A 17,539-nucleotide genomic window follows, 5' to 3' on the forward strand; every position below is an offset into this window, starting at 1 on the left:
TATATATATATATAAACTATAGGACTTTAGGTTACTTGAGTTGAAGGAAATGTGAGCTACACACTACCCTTTCAACCTTACCTCACCTTCCTCTAACCTCTCCAGCACACATCCCAATCCATGGTTAACAATTCATGAGACACTTAAGTAGATGACAGGGGCTTTACTAATGAGAAGCTGGGTTTCAGTAGAGCTGAAAATCGCCAGAGTAAACTGATACTCTTTAGTGTCCCCTTTAGGTGGATTTTTTAGTCTTTTGTGACAGGATTTCACTATGAGTCTAGGTTTGTCTAGAACCAATGATTCTCCTGCTCCACTTCCCAAGTGTGGGCATATCAGGCATGATAGCACCCATGGGTCTAATAGTCTTTGTACCTCACACAACTTTCTGAATCTTTCCTGGTAAAAGGCACAAATGGAGTAAAGAATAAAAGAATAATTTTGACCTAGGCATCATAGGAAATGAATCTTTATTTTCTCAAAGGGAAGAAAAAGAATGGTTCCCAAGCTACAATTCCTTGGTATTCTGTAGATGAAAAATAAAAGAATAAAAGTAGTTGTTAATGGGCATTTGGTATTTGTTCTCATCCCACATTGTCTATGCAGGAATCCTTGTTTCGGCTACAACTCTTTCAGGTCCAACCTAGCAGGATTTGGAATTTTCTTCTCCCTCATAAAATATTTTGTGAGCTAAGGTTACAGCTTTCTATGTGACTATTTCCCCAATCCAGAGGTTATGGGGGGAGATACAAGGTGAATAAACATGTCAAGGGTCACTAAATCCTAGTTCATTGGCTTCTGACATCTTACAGAAATCTTAAGTTGTTATATCATGGTGCCGAAGTTTAGTCATGCTAGAAGTCACACACAGTTTAGTTTAGTCACACACACACACACACACACACACACACACACACACGACACATAACTTCTCAGTATATATGCATCATCCTACATACCTTTTCCAATCTCTTTGGTAACGGTACTCATAGTACTTAAATGTTCTGTGGGAAAAGACAAGAGGTTAATCCTATTATTCTTTGTACCTATCGAGAGGATTTCTATGGGATATTCACATTACTTGAAACAATTTCTTTTTTGGAATTTACTACTTTTTAAAGGTCTCCCTGATTGGATTTGATATCTGTTCTAAGAGTACAAGGGAATCCATGCCTGGTACTTAAAACCTAGTCAAAAACCCATAGCAGGGAAGATCATAGGTCCTGTGTGGTGGTGGTGGGGTTATAGACTACTGTTGATTAGCAAATGAACATAGTATCAAGCCACCTCCTAAACAGTTCCATTTATCCTTCTAGACATACGATATTCTCAGCTTTAGAGAAAAAATACTTTTTCCTGTGAACAATAATGAAAGGAAAGGCCTATTGCTGTACAGATGCTCAGCCCTGAAAAAACACATTTGTACTATCCACGGAAAAGCTTGAGGAACACTGTGAAAGAAATGTCATGAAGAATGGAAGCGCTGGAAGACATGGAGAGGGACTGCAAAAGATCATCTCCTGAGCAAGACAAAGTCTCTGCAAACACAAGTCAAAGCAGGTGCGGCTCCCTGCAGTGGATCTGCACAAGAACGGCACTGTCAACAGCCAGGCACAGATGGAAAAGAAGAGCAGGTCTCTACCCCTCATGGTTGGCCTTTGCTACAGATAAATTCAGGGAGAGTGAGGACCATTGCCTTCAGTTAAGTACCCACTGAGGATCTCACCAGGCTCCAACAAATAGTTCCAATTCAATGGTCATACAGATGGCTCTGATTAAACTGAATGTCACCAAACCAACCTAAAAGTCATGAATCTGAGAAAGGGACCTGTTGAGGGAGGATGGCAGGGAACGAGGTCGTTAAAGGGAGAGAGAGTGAGCCAAATACATTAACAGAACGTATGAAACTGTCAAATAAGGAATTTCATCAGTAAAAAAAAATCAATATTAAAATGTTAATTTAGTTTGGACTGGTCACAGGAAACAAGAGCAAGTGCACAGACCTAGGCAGCCAAAATATAACTTAGCCTTCTGCCTTTACATCTGTGTTTCTTGTCCTTTTCTCTATTCCCAGAGAATATTATGTTACTTCTCTTCCACCATTTCCCAGCCTCCCTGTAGAAAGCCCCTGCTCTTTGTCAAACGTGCTTCTCTACACATTCAATCCTGTCTCAAAATACTACTACTACTACTAATTCTCCCCTTCTTCAGTGAAGCGGAACTATTTTCTGAGGGTGTGCTATTCAAATATTGATTCTCCTGTTTTAGTAAAGACTGATTGCTTATGCGGATCACATTAACCAGACAGAAAAAAAAAAACATTTCTTGTTATTCTTAACCAGTAGTTCTCTTTCTCCATGGAAGTCTTTGATTATTAATATAGTCCTTCTTCATTTCTGTCCCAGGAATCAGACATTTTCATTCCAGTCACTTGTATCTACTCCAGTTTGAGCCCTCATGCTAAATCATGATCATATTGGATTGCTCATCCAGACCGGCACCATTGCAGAAATCCCAGTGCTAACAAAAATCTCTTTTTAATGCTTATTGTTTTGCTAGCAAAAATCCTGTTGTTCTCCCCTCAATAAACATTTTATTCCTAAACCATTTGACGTCCCAGACCCACCAATTTCATCCATATCTTCTCTTCTACTAATGACAAGATTAAAATACATTGTCTATAACTTCAAACACTAACATAGGGAAACACAGTAACTTTCCTTGCCTTGTATTTTACCCAATATGCTGAATACCACCAGAAAAAAAGTCATAAGAATTTAGAGACTTGGATTCTCCCTGTCTAATTTTAACTAAGCCCTCAATGCTATAAGGCAATACTGACTTTATTTCTCACTCCAAAGAAGCTATCCTAACACTTCTCCCAATTTCCTCCAATAGCTCCCCCTCAGCAGATGACTATCAGCTGAGCCACAGAGAAATAAAGAGAACATGAGGCAGAAAATCTGCTTGTCAGGACCTTCTTTTAAACTTACATACTGATCCTCTTTTTTTTTCTGTCTTCTCTCTTATCACAATAGAAAGATTATCTTCCTCCACTATTGTATTAATCCTTCATCTTAGATGTGGTTCATGTACCTCATAGCTTCATCAGAAACTTTATCCAAGAAACGGCCTTTTTAGAAATTGGAAATGACCTAGAGGTCCCTCAACAGAAGAATGGGTAAAGAAAATGTGGTACATTTATACAATGGAGTATTACTCATCTTTTTTAAAAAATGACATCATGAAATTTGAATGCAATCGAATGGAACTAGAAAAAAATCATCCTGAATAAGGTAACCTAAACCCAGGAAGACGAACACATTAATATCCATTTATATGGGAATATTAGCTGATAAGTAAGTGATAACTAAGCAACAATGCACAGACCCACAGAGGGTAGGTATAAACAAAGAGATCTCATTAGGAAATGGAAGGTAGAATAGATCATTACAGATAGACAAGGATGGGGGGGCATCTAAAACAGAAGGATCAAGTAGATAGCAGTTGTGGGAGGGGTAACAGCTAAAATTAAGTGACATTTGAGGGGCTATATAAAACTAATATAATAGGAACTTCCTAAAACACATATATTAAGGTGATCTAAACAGCCAAATAACAAGAAGGCAGAGTCCCAGCTGTCCATCTTTTGTCACCAAACAAAGCTTCCTGTAGCAGGATTGAGTACATCTAGTTGAATTGTGGGCACAAGGGCCACAATGGGAAAGCCTAAACAACTAAGGGTGTTGTCAAGGCTATTGATTGTTCTCCACAAACATAGCAAGGCCCCATTTCTGAAGACAACACCTACACAGCTCATTGCACATGGAGAAGTTAAGCTGGTGCCTACATAAAAGCCTCTACCTCTACATTTTAGCATCTTTGGCACAGAAATGTACTCTGCATTCTCTCAAAAGAGAAATATAAACACCAAGTCCACCACAAACCTTCTGATCTACAATGGTATCCTGTCTGCAAGATGTGCTAGGGCAATGGTGGCCAAAACTTATGGGAGTAACCAACCAACACGTGATTTGACATAAGACCCCCTCCATGAGATGAAACCCATGCCCAGTACTCCCTGGGTGACCAAGAACCAAAGACTAGATAGCCTAGTGACCTAGGGGAAAACTAAATAATACTGGTCTAAAAGAGGAAAATAAAACAACAAAAAGCATAGTGATTAAATTACTCCTTATGATATTCTGCTATATTTATATATCAGTGCCTTTTTCAACTACTACCAGAGAAGTTTCCTCCTATAGCATTTGGGAACAAATATAGAGAACCACAGCCAGAGAATGAAAGACCTTGGAAGACTAAGCCCTAAATGGGAAATCTCCATCAAATCCCTCCCTGCACGGAGCTCAGGGATCACCAAGTAAGAGGCAGCAGAAAGAGTATAAGAGCCAAAAGGCATGGAGGACACCAACAGAACAAGAAAGACCTTCTAAATGAACATGAGCAAAGCTTATATGAATCTATAGCACCTTGATGGTGTGTGTCTTCTGGGCTATGGAGGGACAGAAAAATGACAACTGGGTTCTGGGGAATTATACCAGAGTAATAAGTAAAAGCAACAGGAGCAATACTCTACTATTAAGATTTGGCAAAGAAAAACTTTTTAATGATATGAGAAATCATACATACTATCATTTTGTCTTTTTCCATTAAGAGCAGAGTTGTTTTCTGTACTCCAGTTGACTTAAGTCTGTTTGAATAGTCCAAGGCATCTTCACTCTCTATGTCTTTTGATAGAGTCAGTGACTGTTCATCTCAGAATACCTACTCTCATACCATGATTTTCCAAACCAGGATGATATATGAAAAACTTTAAAAACATACATACTGGTAACATCACATGGACTGAGCTGGTTATAATTAGGAAAATAAATGTATATATATATATATATATATATATATATATATATATGCAATAATAATTAATAGAAAAGGGGTTGTGACTTTGAAAAAGAGGAAAGAGGAATATATATGTGTTTGGAGGGAGAAAAGGGAAATACTATAATTATATTATAGGCTTAAAAATAAAAGCAAAGGAAAAATACGCATTGATCTAAGAAGGCTTCTTGGAATGAAAATAGTGCTGGTCCCTGGACACAGTTCATGTAGAAGAAGAGTGAGACATTTACCATTTAGTGAGACATTTACCGTTTAACTTAGACAGACAATTCTGAAGAACTGCCATTTACAGCCTTCACAAAACCATGACTAGAGTATCCCCTAGAATTATTTTCTTCTCTTTAGAAAAGGATTCACTACAATCCGGGGTTTGGATCTGTGAGCATGTCTGGGGGGGGGGAATGTGTCTGTTGTATATATGCTCACATGTGTTTGTGCAGGTATGTGTGCTCATGCCAATGCATTCAAAGGCTAGAGGCACTGGATATCTTTCTTCCTACTTTCCACCTCTGTTTCATTGACAAGAGTCTCCCACTGAACCCAGAACTTGCTGTTTGGCTTAGCTGAGTAGCCAGTGAGATCCAAAGATTTTCCAGTCTTCATCCTGTCACACCCGGGTTCCAGGTATTTTGGTCATAGCCAGCTTCTTTTAAATAACTGCAAACAGATTCTCATGCTTGCTTGCAAACATTGTTGCCCACTCAGCTCTCTTCCAAGCCCCACAGATTTGTCTGTATCTACACTGACCACATCAAGAAAGCATTCACTAGTAATATCATTGAAATAGTACCTCTATTAGACTTTAAATGAATTTGTAAATAAATAAATAATTTTTTTTACCAAAGAGTGGTAAACCTACACTAGCAAAGCACCCTCCCTTGCAAATGTAATAAACTCACATGGGAAGAAGAGAAATGCACCTTAGGGAGATGCCTAATCAGGGGCCCTGCTCTAGGATAAAACCTGGTTCTTCTGAGTCAGTAGGGGAAGTTCAAGTGGTTCCTTACTATTACCTGTTCTCTACCGACTAGACAAAAGATTAGAAAATAACACACTTGGGGGATTTTGGTCTTACCTCCATGAGACAAGACAGTAAAGATGGTCTCCATGCCAGCATGAACATGGTCAGTCACGTGGCAGTGCATCAACCATGTCCCAGGGTTGCTGGCTACCATTTCCACAACCTCAAATGTCCCTGGGAAAAGATCTACAACATCTGCCCGGTAACTGTGTCCATTCTGTAATAAAGATGATGGCGAGAAGTGAAAATGAGGAACCAATTTACAGCTTATAGCAACTAAAAGTCTATGATGTCCTTTTTAGGTTCTTAAGACTCCAAAATGTCTGCGACAATGAGAAACATCAAAGGTCCATTTATTTATCTCTCCTAGAACTCAATCATGCAAACTAAAACAACACAGCACTGTTCTCCTACTTTTTAATAAAGTGCCACAGATGAAAGATGTTACCAGTCTTTTAGAGGGTTCAAATCTGGTTTCTCTGAAACTTTTAATAAGCTAAAATCTGGAGAGTCTGGATAAAGTTCTGATATCTTAGAAGGATCCACATGTTTTCTTTTGAGTGAATCCAGCTTCGTTTCTCCTTGCCAAGACCCCAATCAAAATAGTTCTAAATCTCTAATCTACAATAATGTCTCCAATTCTGTGCTCTTTTCCTAAGATTAAAACTTTTTCACAACCATGTATTGTTCTATAGATCCTGAACTTAAAGTCTTGTTATAATGGATTCAAGACTTTCAGGGATTTTTAAGAATATTTGAAATTCCTTCCTCTTAAGATCATTGCTCATCGGATCTAAAGTCTTTGGCTCAGATACAGTAACACTGGTTCCTTCCATCTACTAACCTTTTAAGTGAGACATTCTCTTTCTTATCAGAAGGAAAAGCTAAATCCTACAAGAAAGGACTACCTTGGGGTACACAATTTATTAGAATCCCCTGCTAGATGCTCCATTCCATAAACCTTCATATTCCTTAACTATTACCTTATACCTTGTCATTGCCTTCTGCGAAGACTCTTAAGGCATTGTTTGAATCACCCCTGTGGGTTTCAACCATATTTCAGCTCACCTGATAAAGGAAACTCTCCGCATGGAAGTGTACAGTGTGAATGTCAGTATCTTGACCCATGGCTAGCATGTACCAGGCTACTTGTTCTCCTTGGTATACGGTAAGACCCTTGAGATTAGCATAGAGTTTCCCATTGATGGCTGCAAAAGAAGAATATGTCTCATATCTTTTCTTTTATTTACAGTTTGCCACTGTCTTCTGTGTATTTCCTGTCATTTCTGATGATAGCGATAGGCTACTAACTCGCTACATTACTCTATAGAATGTATCTTCCACAACAATGATATCAGAGTTATCTCTAAGCAATTATTCTAATCATGTTATTTTGCAGTTAAAAAACTTAAGGGCTCCTCCTTTTCCCAAACAACAACAACTCCACAGCAATAAGTTCATTTAAAATATAGCTCCATATCAGCTTCCCAGGTCCACCTCCAACTACCCACACTATCGATTCCAGTTAGCGGATTTGTTCTCTTTCACTGCCATCCATTCGGTCTATACACGTCTGAATCCTTAGGCTTCTGAGTTTCCTTCTCATAAAAATTGCTTCCTTATTATTTCTCTTTAAAATTTCACCCCCTTAAGAAAACTCTTCTGATTTCCTAAGCTCCTCTATGTAACCTCAATTTCTTATATCACCTTCCCCCTTTGAACTCCTTCAATACTCCTCAGCATGATTCATTAGAACTCTCCAAAATCTGTCTTCTAGGTTTATTTATCTTTTAAGGTGTGAAAGCTTATGTTGCCAACTTGTCTCGGGTTTCTAATAGCAGGAAATAAATTTATATACTACAGTGCTATAGCTTCCTGGCACACTTGCAAAACCACAAACAGATAACTCGGACTATAATATACATTGTTTTATTTAACACGTTGTCTTCCAAAATCACATCCTATGCTACAATGAACTATTCATGGCTATAGTAACCCATATTGGTAGGATTTTACCCAAAACAATTTCCTCCCACATCTCATTTTCTCACAGATGAGAGGCAATTTCGACTCTACTCTTCAAGAGGGAAAATAATGGAAGAGAACAGCTACAGTATTTCTCTATGTCTACCAACACTAAATTGTGGATTTGGCTAAAAACAAGAACCAAATTGCTCAGCTCACCCACTTCTAGAGGTTTTATCTCTTTGATCATAGAAAAGGGTGCAAATTGGCTCACTAATTGGTTCTGGTAAGCTCCTGCTTCTCTTAATGCAGAGAAATTATGTTGTCCATTGATGTCAATGACAATTTAGAAAACCTATCCTTTGCAAGGAAAGCTATCAGCAATCATATTTATATGATGAAATTCAGTTTTCCAATTAGCATTTTCGGTAATAAGGCTCATATTTTATCTTAACCATTTTTTTTTCAGCTGGTTCAGAAATGTAGAAGAGAAGTTAGAATATTATTTACTTGTCCCTTGGACTACAACATTATTTTTCTCTGTATTTATAGCTCAGAACAAGTTTAAAAATACCTGCTATTTAGCTAGCTAGGTAGAGTGACAGCTGAAGTTTGGAAAAATGGACACCTGCATAGATAAAAGTGGGCATTAGCCAAATCCTGAATTGGGAGGACCTATCTTTGCCCTCATTTCCTCTTAGTTCTAGTCCATTTTATTTCCGTGATTTGACAGAATCGAAAAAAGTTCACTTTGTAAAGTTGTGAATCATCCATTCTAGTGTGAATCACTCATCTTTCCATCAAGAGGAAATAGATAAAATCTGTAGGACAATGGGATACTACTTTTGAGTTCCATTAGAGTCATTATCAAAGCTGCACCTCACTCTCAGATCAAAGAAACCTTGGGCGAGAAGTGCTGGGGGAGATCACTTCAGACATTCCTCTGCACTTAAGCCCTCCCTCTCATTCCCGACTTTCTCTTTTGTGTGTGTGTGAAAAGCTACCAGATATCTAGAGCAAAGGAAGGCTTTGATGATACAATTCTCCCACCCCAAATCCATTCAAGAATCAAAAAGTTCTTGATGGTATGTAACAGCTCCATGTGCTATTCTCCCTGGCTAGCTTCTCCAAATACTTAATGCAAATTTAAATTTTATATTAAATTTAAATATTAAAGGATAGTAGTAAAACTGACAAGTAGTGTCCTTCATTTGTCTATATTGACAAAACCAATCCAGAATATAAAGTGATGATTAGATATCAAGCTTTTGAGAGACAAACAAACTCAGAATTTTGAAACAGAGGGCCACTTACGAAGATTATCTGTCTAGATAGACTAATTAAGTATATAGGGGACCATAAATTTCCATCTTCATTTATCTAGTATGTTAAAATTTGCTTGTATTATAATGATAACTTTACAGAGTTAGCTTCCTTCTTTCGGGGCACCTCATCTAACCTGGACCATGTATTTTTTTTTTTTTACAAATATATGTATAGAAAAATAAGAAAGGTTTTTTTCAAAGTCATTTCCATTCCACTGCCCAGCTTTCTCATCCTTTCCAGAATTATGCAGCCACAGATAGAGATGAGCCTAGCAAATCATCTCCTGAAAACAATGCAGACTACTTTGAAATAAGAGTAGCTTCATTTCTACAGACCATGCATTTTATTGCTCTCCACGAAAGTCTCATCCTGTAGGTCAACACGCTTTGTCTCTTGTGACCCATAAATTGCGATATTCTCCTCCAGATACCAAGATTGGTTCTCATCAAAGATCAAAAACAACAAGGCAAATTCCCGGTCCATATCATTCCGGCCTCCATGGGGTCCCAAGACGCCTTTTCGGCAGATGACTAAGGGTCCCACCAGGCCACTATACATGTCCTGATGAAGGGAGAAAGGCATGAGGTTATTCCTGGATGGCAGTACTTTGTCGAGAGTGGAGTCACAAATAAGCTTACTCTAAGCCCATTATCACCTTATCATAAACGCTTTGTATTCATTTCAGACAGAGTTGAGATGCGATGTGGAACTTGTGCTTTAGCTAGATTGAATTATTCATTAATTTTTAAATGTACCAACGTAACACCTTTTTAGGCAGTTTCTTATGCCTGCAATACCCTTCTTCCAACACCCCCTGATCTATGGCACACTCTCATTTAGATTTCAAAGTCCAGATTACAGGTGGCTTCCTTTCCTACACCTTCACTGCTTCCCTTTTGCGCAACTGGACTTTGCAAGTAGGGACGATACCTTACATTTGCATCATCCAAAACTCCAAGAAAAATACCCATAGTAGAGTAGACATAACATATTGCTGAAGACTTGCAGGATTATCTGTCTAGATAAACTAAATTCATTCCCCAGGCAGAGGCAGCATGACTTTATTATAGTTATTCCAAGGCCATTTGAGCTAAATTTGCAACAGGCCCCTAATTTCCTGACAACTATCCGCATTTTAAAAAATATGAGAACATACTGCTTATAGGATCCACAAATCTGAGACAAAAAAGAAAATCCTCATGACAAGTGTCTGGTGTCACAGACTACCTTCATCCCTCTTCCTATGAAAATAAGGCATGCATTTGAGTAAATTTCCTCAAACCCAGCTGTTTTTTGTTTGTTGGTTGGTTGATTGGTTGGCTCGTTGATTGGTTGGCTGGTTGATTGGTTGGCTGGTTGTTTTTTGTTTGTTTCTTTTAACCACACCTTTTGTTGTCATTTTGCCAGGTAGTTTGCCCATTTCTGGGATCCTTCTTCCAATATTCATTTTTTTTTCTTTACCTTGATGGGCTCCACTGCAGAATAATAAATCCAGGAAACACAAGCAGAGTCACCGGGTCCGGGACCAGATCTTTCTGGGATGTTCCACTGGTAAGTAAGTACTTCACCTAAGAAGGGTAGTAAGAAACATCTCATTGGTGCTAGTATGACAGTTTCCTCTATTTATAAAGGCTACAGTGGGTGAGCCTCAGCACCCTCAAGTGCCTCATCCATCATTCTCATGCCAAGCTCCATTTTATTTTGTTAGATTTTTTTTTCTCTGCTTGGGGAAAAAAAAAACTTGTAGCCCCTCCAAGCACAGAAGTTCAGGCTTAATTCTATGACGATGCAGTCCTGCTGCTGTGGTCAGGGGCTATGATGTTGTATCATTTGGTTTCTTTGTTCATCTTGATTCTCTGCTTGCTGCCTCCTGAATGAAACTGTTTCCATAAGCTCTGTGCTCATCTCACCCCTTTCTTCAAGATTCCATGGAAGATTTCAGTTACATATTATGATTTTCGCCTAGGAAAATCTTAACAACTTCAAGTCAGACCTACCTCGTTACTAAACTCTCACCTCAAAATTGCAATTGAATAGTAGATATCATTTTCATACTGTCCTAATAGCAGATAAAAATGGAAATTTTCCGTTGGGGGTTACAGTTCAGTGGCAGAGCATCTTACTAGGCAGGAAGCCCTAGCTTCAATCTTCAGGACCAAAGACAACCTAAAATTGCTATAAATTTAATTCTCTCCTTGAAAAAAAGTAAAACTTTTCTCCGAAGTGTACCTTTGATGTTGTGAAATAGCATAGCTATTCTCCTAGTTGCCAAGATTCAAAACTTTAGTTTTCCTTGCCACTTTAACACTCAACATCCAATGAAGTACCAAGTCTTATGATTCTATCTCTGCAATATACTTTAGATTTTTAAGATTTAGTTTATTATAAATTCATATGTACAGGGACTATGCCCACATAGTGCTGATGGCCATTTAGACAGGAAAGCATCATGCCATCCTTTGGAGCCATAGATGGTAGTAAGCTTTCTGGTGTGCATTTTGGGAACTGAATTCACATGTTTCTGTAAGTTACCCCTGAGTCATTACTGCTGCTTTAAGTACCTCAATAACTCACTAGTTTGTGAAGGTATATTTGGGTACAGTGGTTTGATTGACCAGTTGTCATTGCTCTGTCTGTGATAAATAAACCTCTGTTCATATCTCTCCAGGAAAAGTGACCTCACTTCCAAGAAGTACCTCGGCCTCTAGCCTTGTCTTTTCCAACCAACTTCCTATTACTCTCATATAGACCTTCTATAACAATTTTATAGAGATATGATTTACACACCATACAATTAATTCATCTCTAACTACCCGAGTTTGATCATTGTGTGTGTATAGTATTATTGCATATAACCCATAGATATATTTAATTAAAATAGACAACAAATTAAATACTGCACCCTAAAATAATACACTTTCACATAGTTTTGTAACCGCTACCATGATCTATTGTAGAACAATTCATTACAGCCCAGAAATCACTATACCCTTGTCACCCTCTAAACTACTCACCACTCCAATGCAAACACAAACTTGTTTTCTCGTTCTGAACATTTCACATAAATTCAATCATATGATTTATTGTCTTTCTATTACTAGACTATTTCATTTTTATAATATTTTCATGGTCTACACATGCTGCCAAATACACTGTTGCTTTTTATTGCCAAAGTATATGACATTTTATGGATATATTGCACTATGCATCCCCTCATCAGTTGATAGATATTTGGGTATTTCTACTTTGAATGTAATATGAATGACACTGACATTAAGGACTACGGTTGTAGCTCAGGGGCAAAACACTTTCCTAGCATGCTCGAGACCCTTGATTTCATTCACAAAATCAGAAAATTGTCCCTATTAACTTTCATACAGATTTTTTGTATGAAGCTATGTTTTCATCTCCCTTGGGTGTATAATGTGGGATGGAATCATTAAATTACACAGTAATGCCAATCCTTAACAATTGGAAGAATTGGCAAACTGATTTGCAAAGCCGTGGAATCATCAAACATCACTATGTAGATTCTCCTTTCTCAATATTCTCAAAAATTAGTTATCTTTATCCTTAATTTTGCTTTAGTGAAGGAGATAGGCTATCCTAATGAAATTCTGATATGTTGTTCTCTCATGGCTAATGATGTTGAGAATCTTCTCTGGACTGTAGTGGTATTTTCAAGTACTTTTTGGGAGAAATGTTTATTTAATTCATCTGCTCACTTTTTTCAATGAAATAGTAAAGAACTCTTACAATGTAACAAAACAAAAACAATCTGCCCAATTAAAATGAGCAAACCTTTGAACAGACACTTCACTAAAGATGATATAAAAATATAAATAAGAACATAAAAGATTGTCAGCAGCAGCAGCTATCAGGAAAACAAAAACCAAAATCAAATATTGTAATGATCCTTTTTGTAGCTTAGTGGTAGAATTTTCCCGAACATGCACAAGGACCTGAGTTTGACTCCAACATCACCAAGTAAACACAATATAATATCACTTGTCACATATAATTTAATAACTTTAAGTAATAGTCATGTTCATTAAAGCTGAAAAATACTAAGCCATATATCATCCTGGAATCCATCTCCTCTGGTATCAGACCAGTAGATACTAAACAGCACTGATGAAAGCTGCTTGGTCCTAAGTATTGCAGTTTTTAAAAATATATTCACAGTCTCAGTGGTGCCCCAAGTGCTATTGAATTTTGTAGCTCCATATCTTTTTCTTTTTTTTTTGGTTTTTCGAGACAGGGTTTCTCTGGAGCCTGTCCTGGAACTAGCTCTGTAGACCAGGCTGGTCTCGAACTCACAGAGATCCCTGCCTCTGCCTCCCGAGTGCTGGGATTAAAGGCGTGCGCCACCATCGCCCGGCGTTGTAGCTCCATATCTTGTAATTCTTGGTGACTCCAAATTTTTACCACATTCTTCTAGGCTCACCTGTTTTGTACCTCACTCCCCGTTACTCATTTTCACTCAGACTTTCCATAATAATGACATTGCCAAATGCTTGTCTAGCACATTGAAATTCTGAATTCTCAAAAAGAAACCTTTGTACATAGGAAGTGAAGGTCACAGACAGATGTTAATAACTTTCCAAATGCCACACATAGGACTGAAATGTGAACTTATACACCCTAACTCTAGAATTATGCTCTTACCATTTAGATTGGTAACTTTTCTTAACCCTGTGACAAAATATCTAATATAAACAACTTAAAGAAAGAAATATTTGTCTTGAGTCATGATTTCAGCACCTCCTGATCAGCAGGGAATAGTAGAGCAAGCAGCTCCCAATCTAGGGGTCAGGAAGTAGAGTAGATGCTGCTGTCTACATACAGAATAGGTGTTCCTGCCTAATTTTTCTGGAAATGCTTTCACAAACATGCCCAGAAGGAAATTTCACAAATCACAACCAACACATCGGTTTAATTAAAGTGAGAATCAAAATTAACCTTCACATACCACTCTGAAGGCTTTTATCTCTTCTACTGCCATTACTGCCATTCTAGTACCATACCGATATATATATATATATTTTTTTCACCAGTCACTCCAGTCTCAGATGAGGAAGTTCTCTTTTTCTGATTTAAGATTACAACTTTCAAGGGAGTTCCCAATACCACTTCTTTTTTTTTTTTAATTTATTTATTTATTAAGGATTTCTGCCTCCTCCCCGCCACCGCCTCCCATTTCCCTCCCCCTCCCCCGATCAAGTCCCTCTCCCTCATCTGCTTGAAGAGCAATCAGGGTTCCCTGACCTGTGGGAAGTCCAAGGACCGCCCACCTCCATCCAGGTTTAGTAAGTTGAGCATCCAAACTGCCTAGGCTCCCCCAAAGCCAGCACGTGCAGTAGGATCATTCTTGTATATCGCCAAATTTAGGTTCATCGTCCTACCTGTATCTTTAACTTCTCCTCTACTCATCCCTCTTTCCAAATGCACCATGCTCAGTTCTCTCCTTGCTTCTCTGATTTCCCCCCACACTGCGTCTTCTCCAATCTATGAATCTGGCTTCCTTTACAATTAAGTATTTTACAGTGCTGCCAACATTTACATCTAAATTTCCTCATTTCCTTTTCATTACTTAATCCTCTATCTGTTGTTGATCCAAACGTGTCCCTTCCAAAATATTATATATTGAAGTCTTAACCCCCATTAGCTCAGAATCTGACCTCATTTAGAAACATGGCCAAATTAGAAACAAGAGGAAATCGGTTTTAAATGAGGTTAGTAGGGCAGGCCTCGAATATTACCCAGTATCCAGCAGTTGAGAAACTGCTTCAATCAGATATAGGCAAGTCTATAGGGCATGTTCTTAATGATGACTGAAGGAGGCCCCAGATCTCTGTGGGTTGTACCACCCCTGGGCGGGTGGACCTGGGTTCTATAAGAAAGCAAGCTGAGCAAGCCGTGACAAGCAAGTCAGTGAGCAACACCCCTCCACAGTCTCTACTTCAGTTTCTGCCTCCAGGTTCGTACCTTGAGTTTCTGCCCTGACTTCTTTTGCTGCTATGATGTGATGTGGAACTGTAAGCTGAAATAAACCCTTTACTCCTCAAGTTTATCTCGCCATTGCCTTTATTAAAGCCATAGAAACCTAAAACAGAAACTGGTATCAGGTTCATGAGGCATTGCTGTGACAGAACTGATTATACTGCTTCGGAGAGGATTGTGGAAGGACATTGGGACTTGAATATAGGAAAGCCATTGAGAGCTCAAAGCTTAATGAGCATTTTGGAGTTTGAATGATAAAAATGCTGAAAGAGATGCAGATGATGGAAGACTGACTTGTGAAATGTCGGAAGGAAACAAAGACTCTGACCAGGGCAATTTGTGTGATGTTTTGTGTTAAGAACCCTTGGTTCCGGTCAGCTAGACCTGAAGACTCATAAATGATTAACAAGATACTAGCACTGCTGAAGTAAAACCTTTGCTTTACTGAGACAAGTGACGCTGGTTCCCTGGGGCTGAGAAATAAGCTGTGCTTAAGAAGAGACCAACATCATTTAGGAGAAATCTTCTGGGAGTATTTCCTCAGGATCCAAACATAGCATCTGTGGTCCTGGGTGGTCAAGGCTGTATCTCCTGCTGGCAGATAAAATGGGTAATGTGTAAGAGTCAGGTGGTACTGGCTTTGAAGACGTGAAGAGGTAATGGGGAGCAGCGAGGGCTGGCACTGTGCAACAGGGATGGGAGTCCCTGAAGAGAAGGCAGGAGAGGCCACTGGTAAAGATTCATGCTCAGTTGCAGTGGAGACTCCAAACTTTTGGAGATACCAGTACTATGGGATCATCACCAAGGACAATAGCAACTCTGGAGTGGAGCTAGCCCAAGGTTATCTATCAGACAAGCTGATTATGCTGCACAAAGCAGATATGGATAAGGGGAACTGCACAGGCTTTGAAACCCAAAAGATTGTGATCCTGTCACAGACATCAAGCACCGAACTATTTACAGTGTTGTATTTTGGGTTAGTTTTGGTTTTATTGTGACTGTATCCTTGTTCTTCCCCATCGGAGTAAGAAAATATGTAATTTATATTTTATTTTATAGGAGTAATTTTATATTTTATAGTTGAGCAACTTTAGACTTTTACCCCTAGGTAGGCAGGTAGTCCTGGATGGTATAACAAATCAAGCTGAACAAGCGATGATGAGCAAGCCAGTAAGCAGTGTTACTCCATGGTTTCTGCATAAGCTCCTGCTTCCATATTCCTGCCCTGATTTTCCTCAGTGAGGGATTGTGACTTGAGAGATCTAAGATGAAATACACCTCTTTATTTCCAGGTTGCTCTTGGTCATGGTGTTTAAAGCAGAATAGAAAACACAGAATGATGTGGGATTTCCCTCTGTATGCTTAAATACCATTAATGAATAAAGAAACTGCTTTGAACCTGTAACAGGGCAGAGCATAGGTAGACAGAGAAGACAGCACTGAATGCTGAGAGAAAGAAGGGCAAAATAGAGAGACTCCATGTAGCCCCACCTGAGACCAGACGCTGGAAATTTAGCTGTTAAGCCACAGTCATGTGGCAATACACAGATTAATGGAGATAGGTTAAATTAATATGTAAGAGTTAGCCAATAAAAAGCTAGAGCTAATAATCTAAGCAGTGATTTAAATAATACAGTTTCTGTGTGATTATTTTGGGGCTAAGTGGCCAAAAACCAATAAACGAGCTGCCCTCTCCTCCAAAACAAGAAAACAAGGAAAAGATGCCTACCTACAATCCAAAAAAGACTGAGGTCTGAAAAAAATCCCTTCCCTCATAGCCATTAAAAAAAAGAAGCAATCTTTCCAGTACTTTAGTGTAGACCTCTAGTCTCTAGCAACTTGAGACAATAAATTGTCTGTTGTTCATATAATTCAGTTCGTGATATTTCCTTGGACCATCCCTAAAAAATTAGTTCAACTTCTGTACTACAAATATTTATAAATAATTTGAATTCAGGTATGTCCAACTCATGGCCCATAGCCTGGAAAGGTTAGCAAGAAGTAGAATCCTCCCCAAATATCTTTTGCCCAGAAAAAACTTAGGGTAGCTCAAAAGGAACGGTTTATCAGTGCTCAGGAACAGGATGTTTGATGTGGCAGTCTCCAAATGAGAATGGGTCCCATAGGCTCATATATTGAATACTTAGTCCCCTCTTGGTGGAACTACTGTTTAGGAAGATTAGGAGGTGTGGCCTTGTTGGAGGAGCTGAGTCACTAGGAACTGACTTTGACGTTTTAAAAGTCTATTCTGTTCCCAGTTAGTGCTCTCTCTCTCTTCCTCTCTGTCTCTGTCTCTGTCTCTCT

General features: G+C 38.7%; 1 protein-coding gene across 10 annotated transcripts in view; it reads right to left on the bottom strand.

Annotated features, from left to right (window-relative positions):
* Heph (hephaestin) overlaps positions 1-17,539 on the bottom strand; it is an 84,561-nt gene that overhangs the window by 4,322 nt on the left and 62,700 nt on the right. For all 10 annotated transcript variants that reach the window (XM_026784871.1, XM_026784870.1, XM_026784875.1 and 7 more), the window contains 5 exons: positions 10,694-10,800; positions 9,568-9,793; positions 7,010-7,149; positions 5,996-6,158; positions 960-1,004 (listed from right to left, as the gene is read on the bottom strand). In XM_026784871.1, the coding sequence (XP_026640672.1) occupies positions 960-1,004; positions 5,996-6,158; positions 7,010-7,149; positions 9,568-9,793; positions 10,694-10,800 (681 nt within the window). The remainder of the gene's footprint in view (positions 1-959; positions 1,005-5,995; positions 6,159-7,009; positions 7,150-9,567; positions 9,794-10,693; positions 10,801-17,539) is intronic.

This window comes from Microtus ochrogaster, chromosome X, assembly GCF_000317375.1.
Source record: "Microtus ochrogaster isolate Prairie Vole_2 chromosome X, MicOch1.0, whole genome shotgun sequence".
Classification (NCBI taxonomy): Eukaryota; Metazoa; Chordata; class Mammalia; order Rodentia; family Cricetidae; genus Microtus; species Microtus ochrogaster.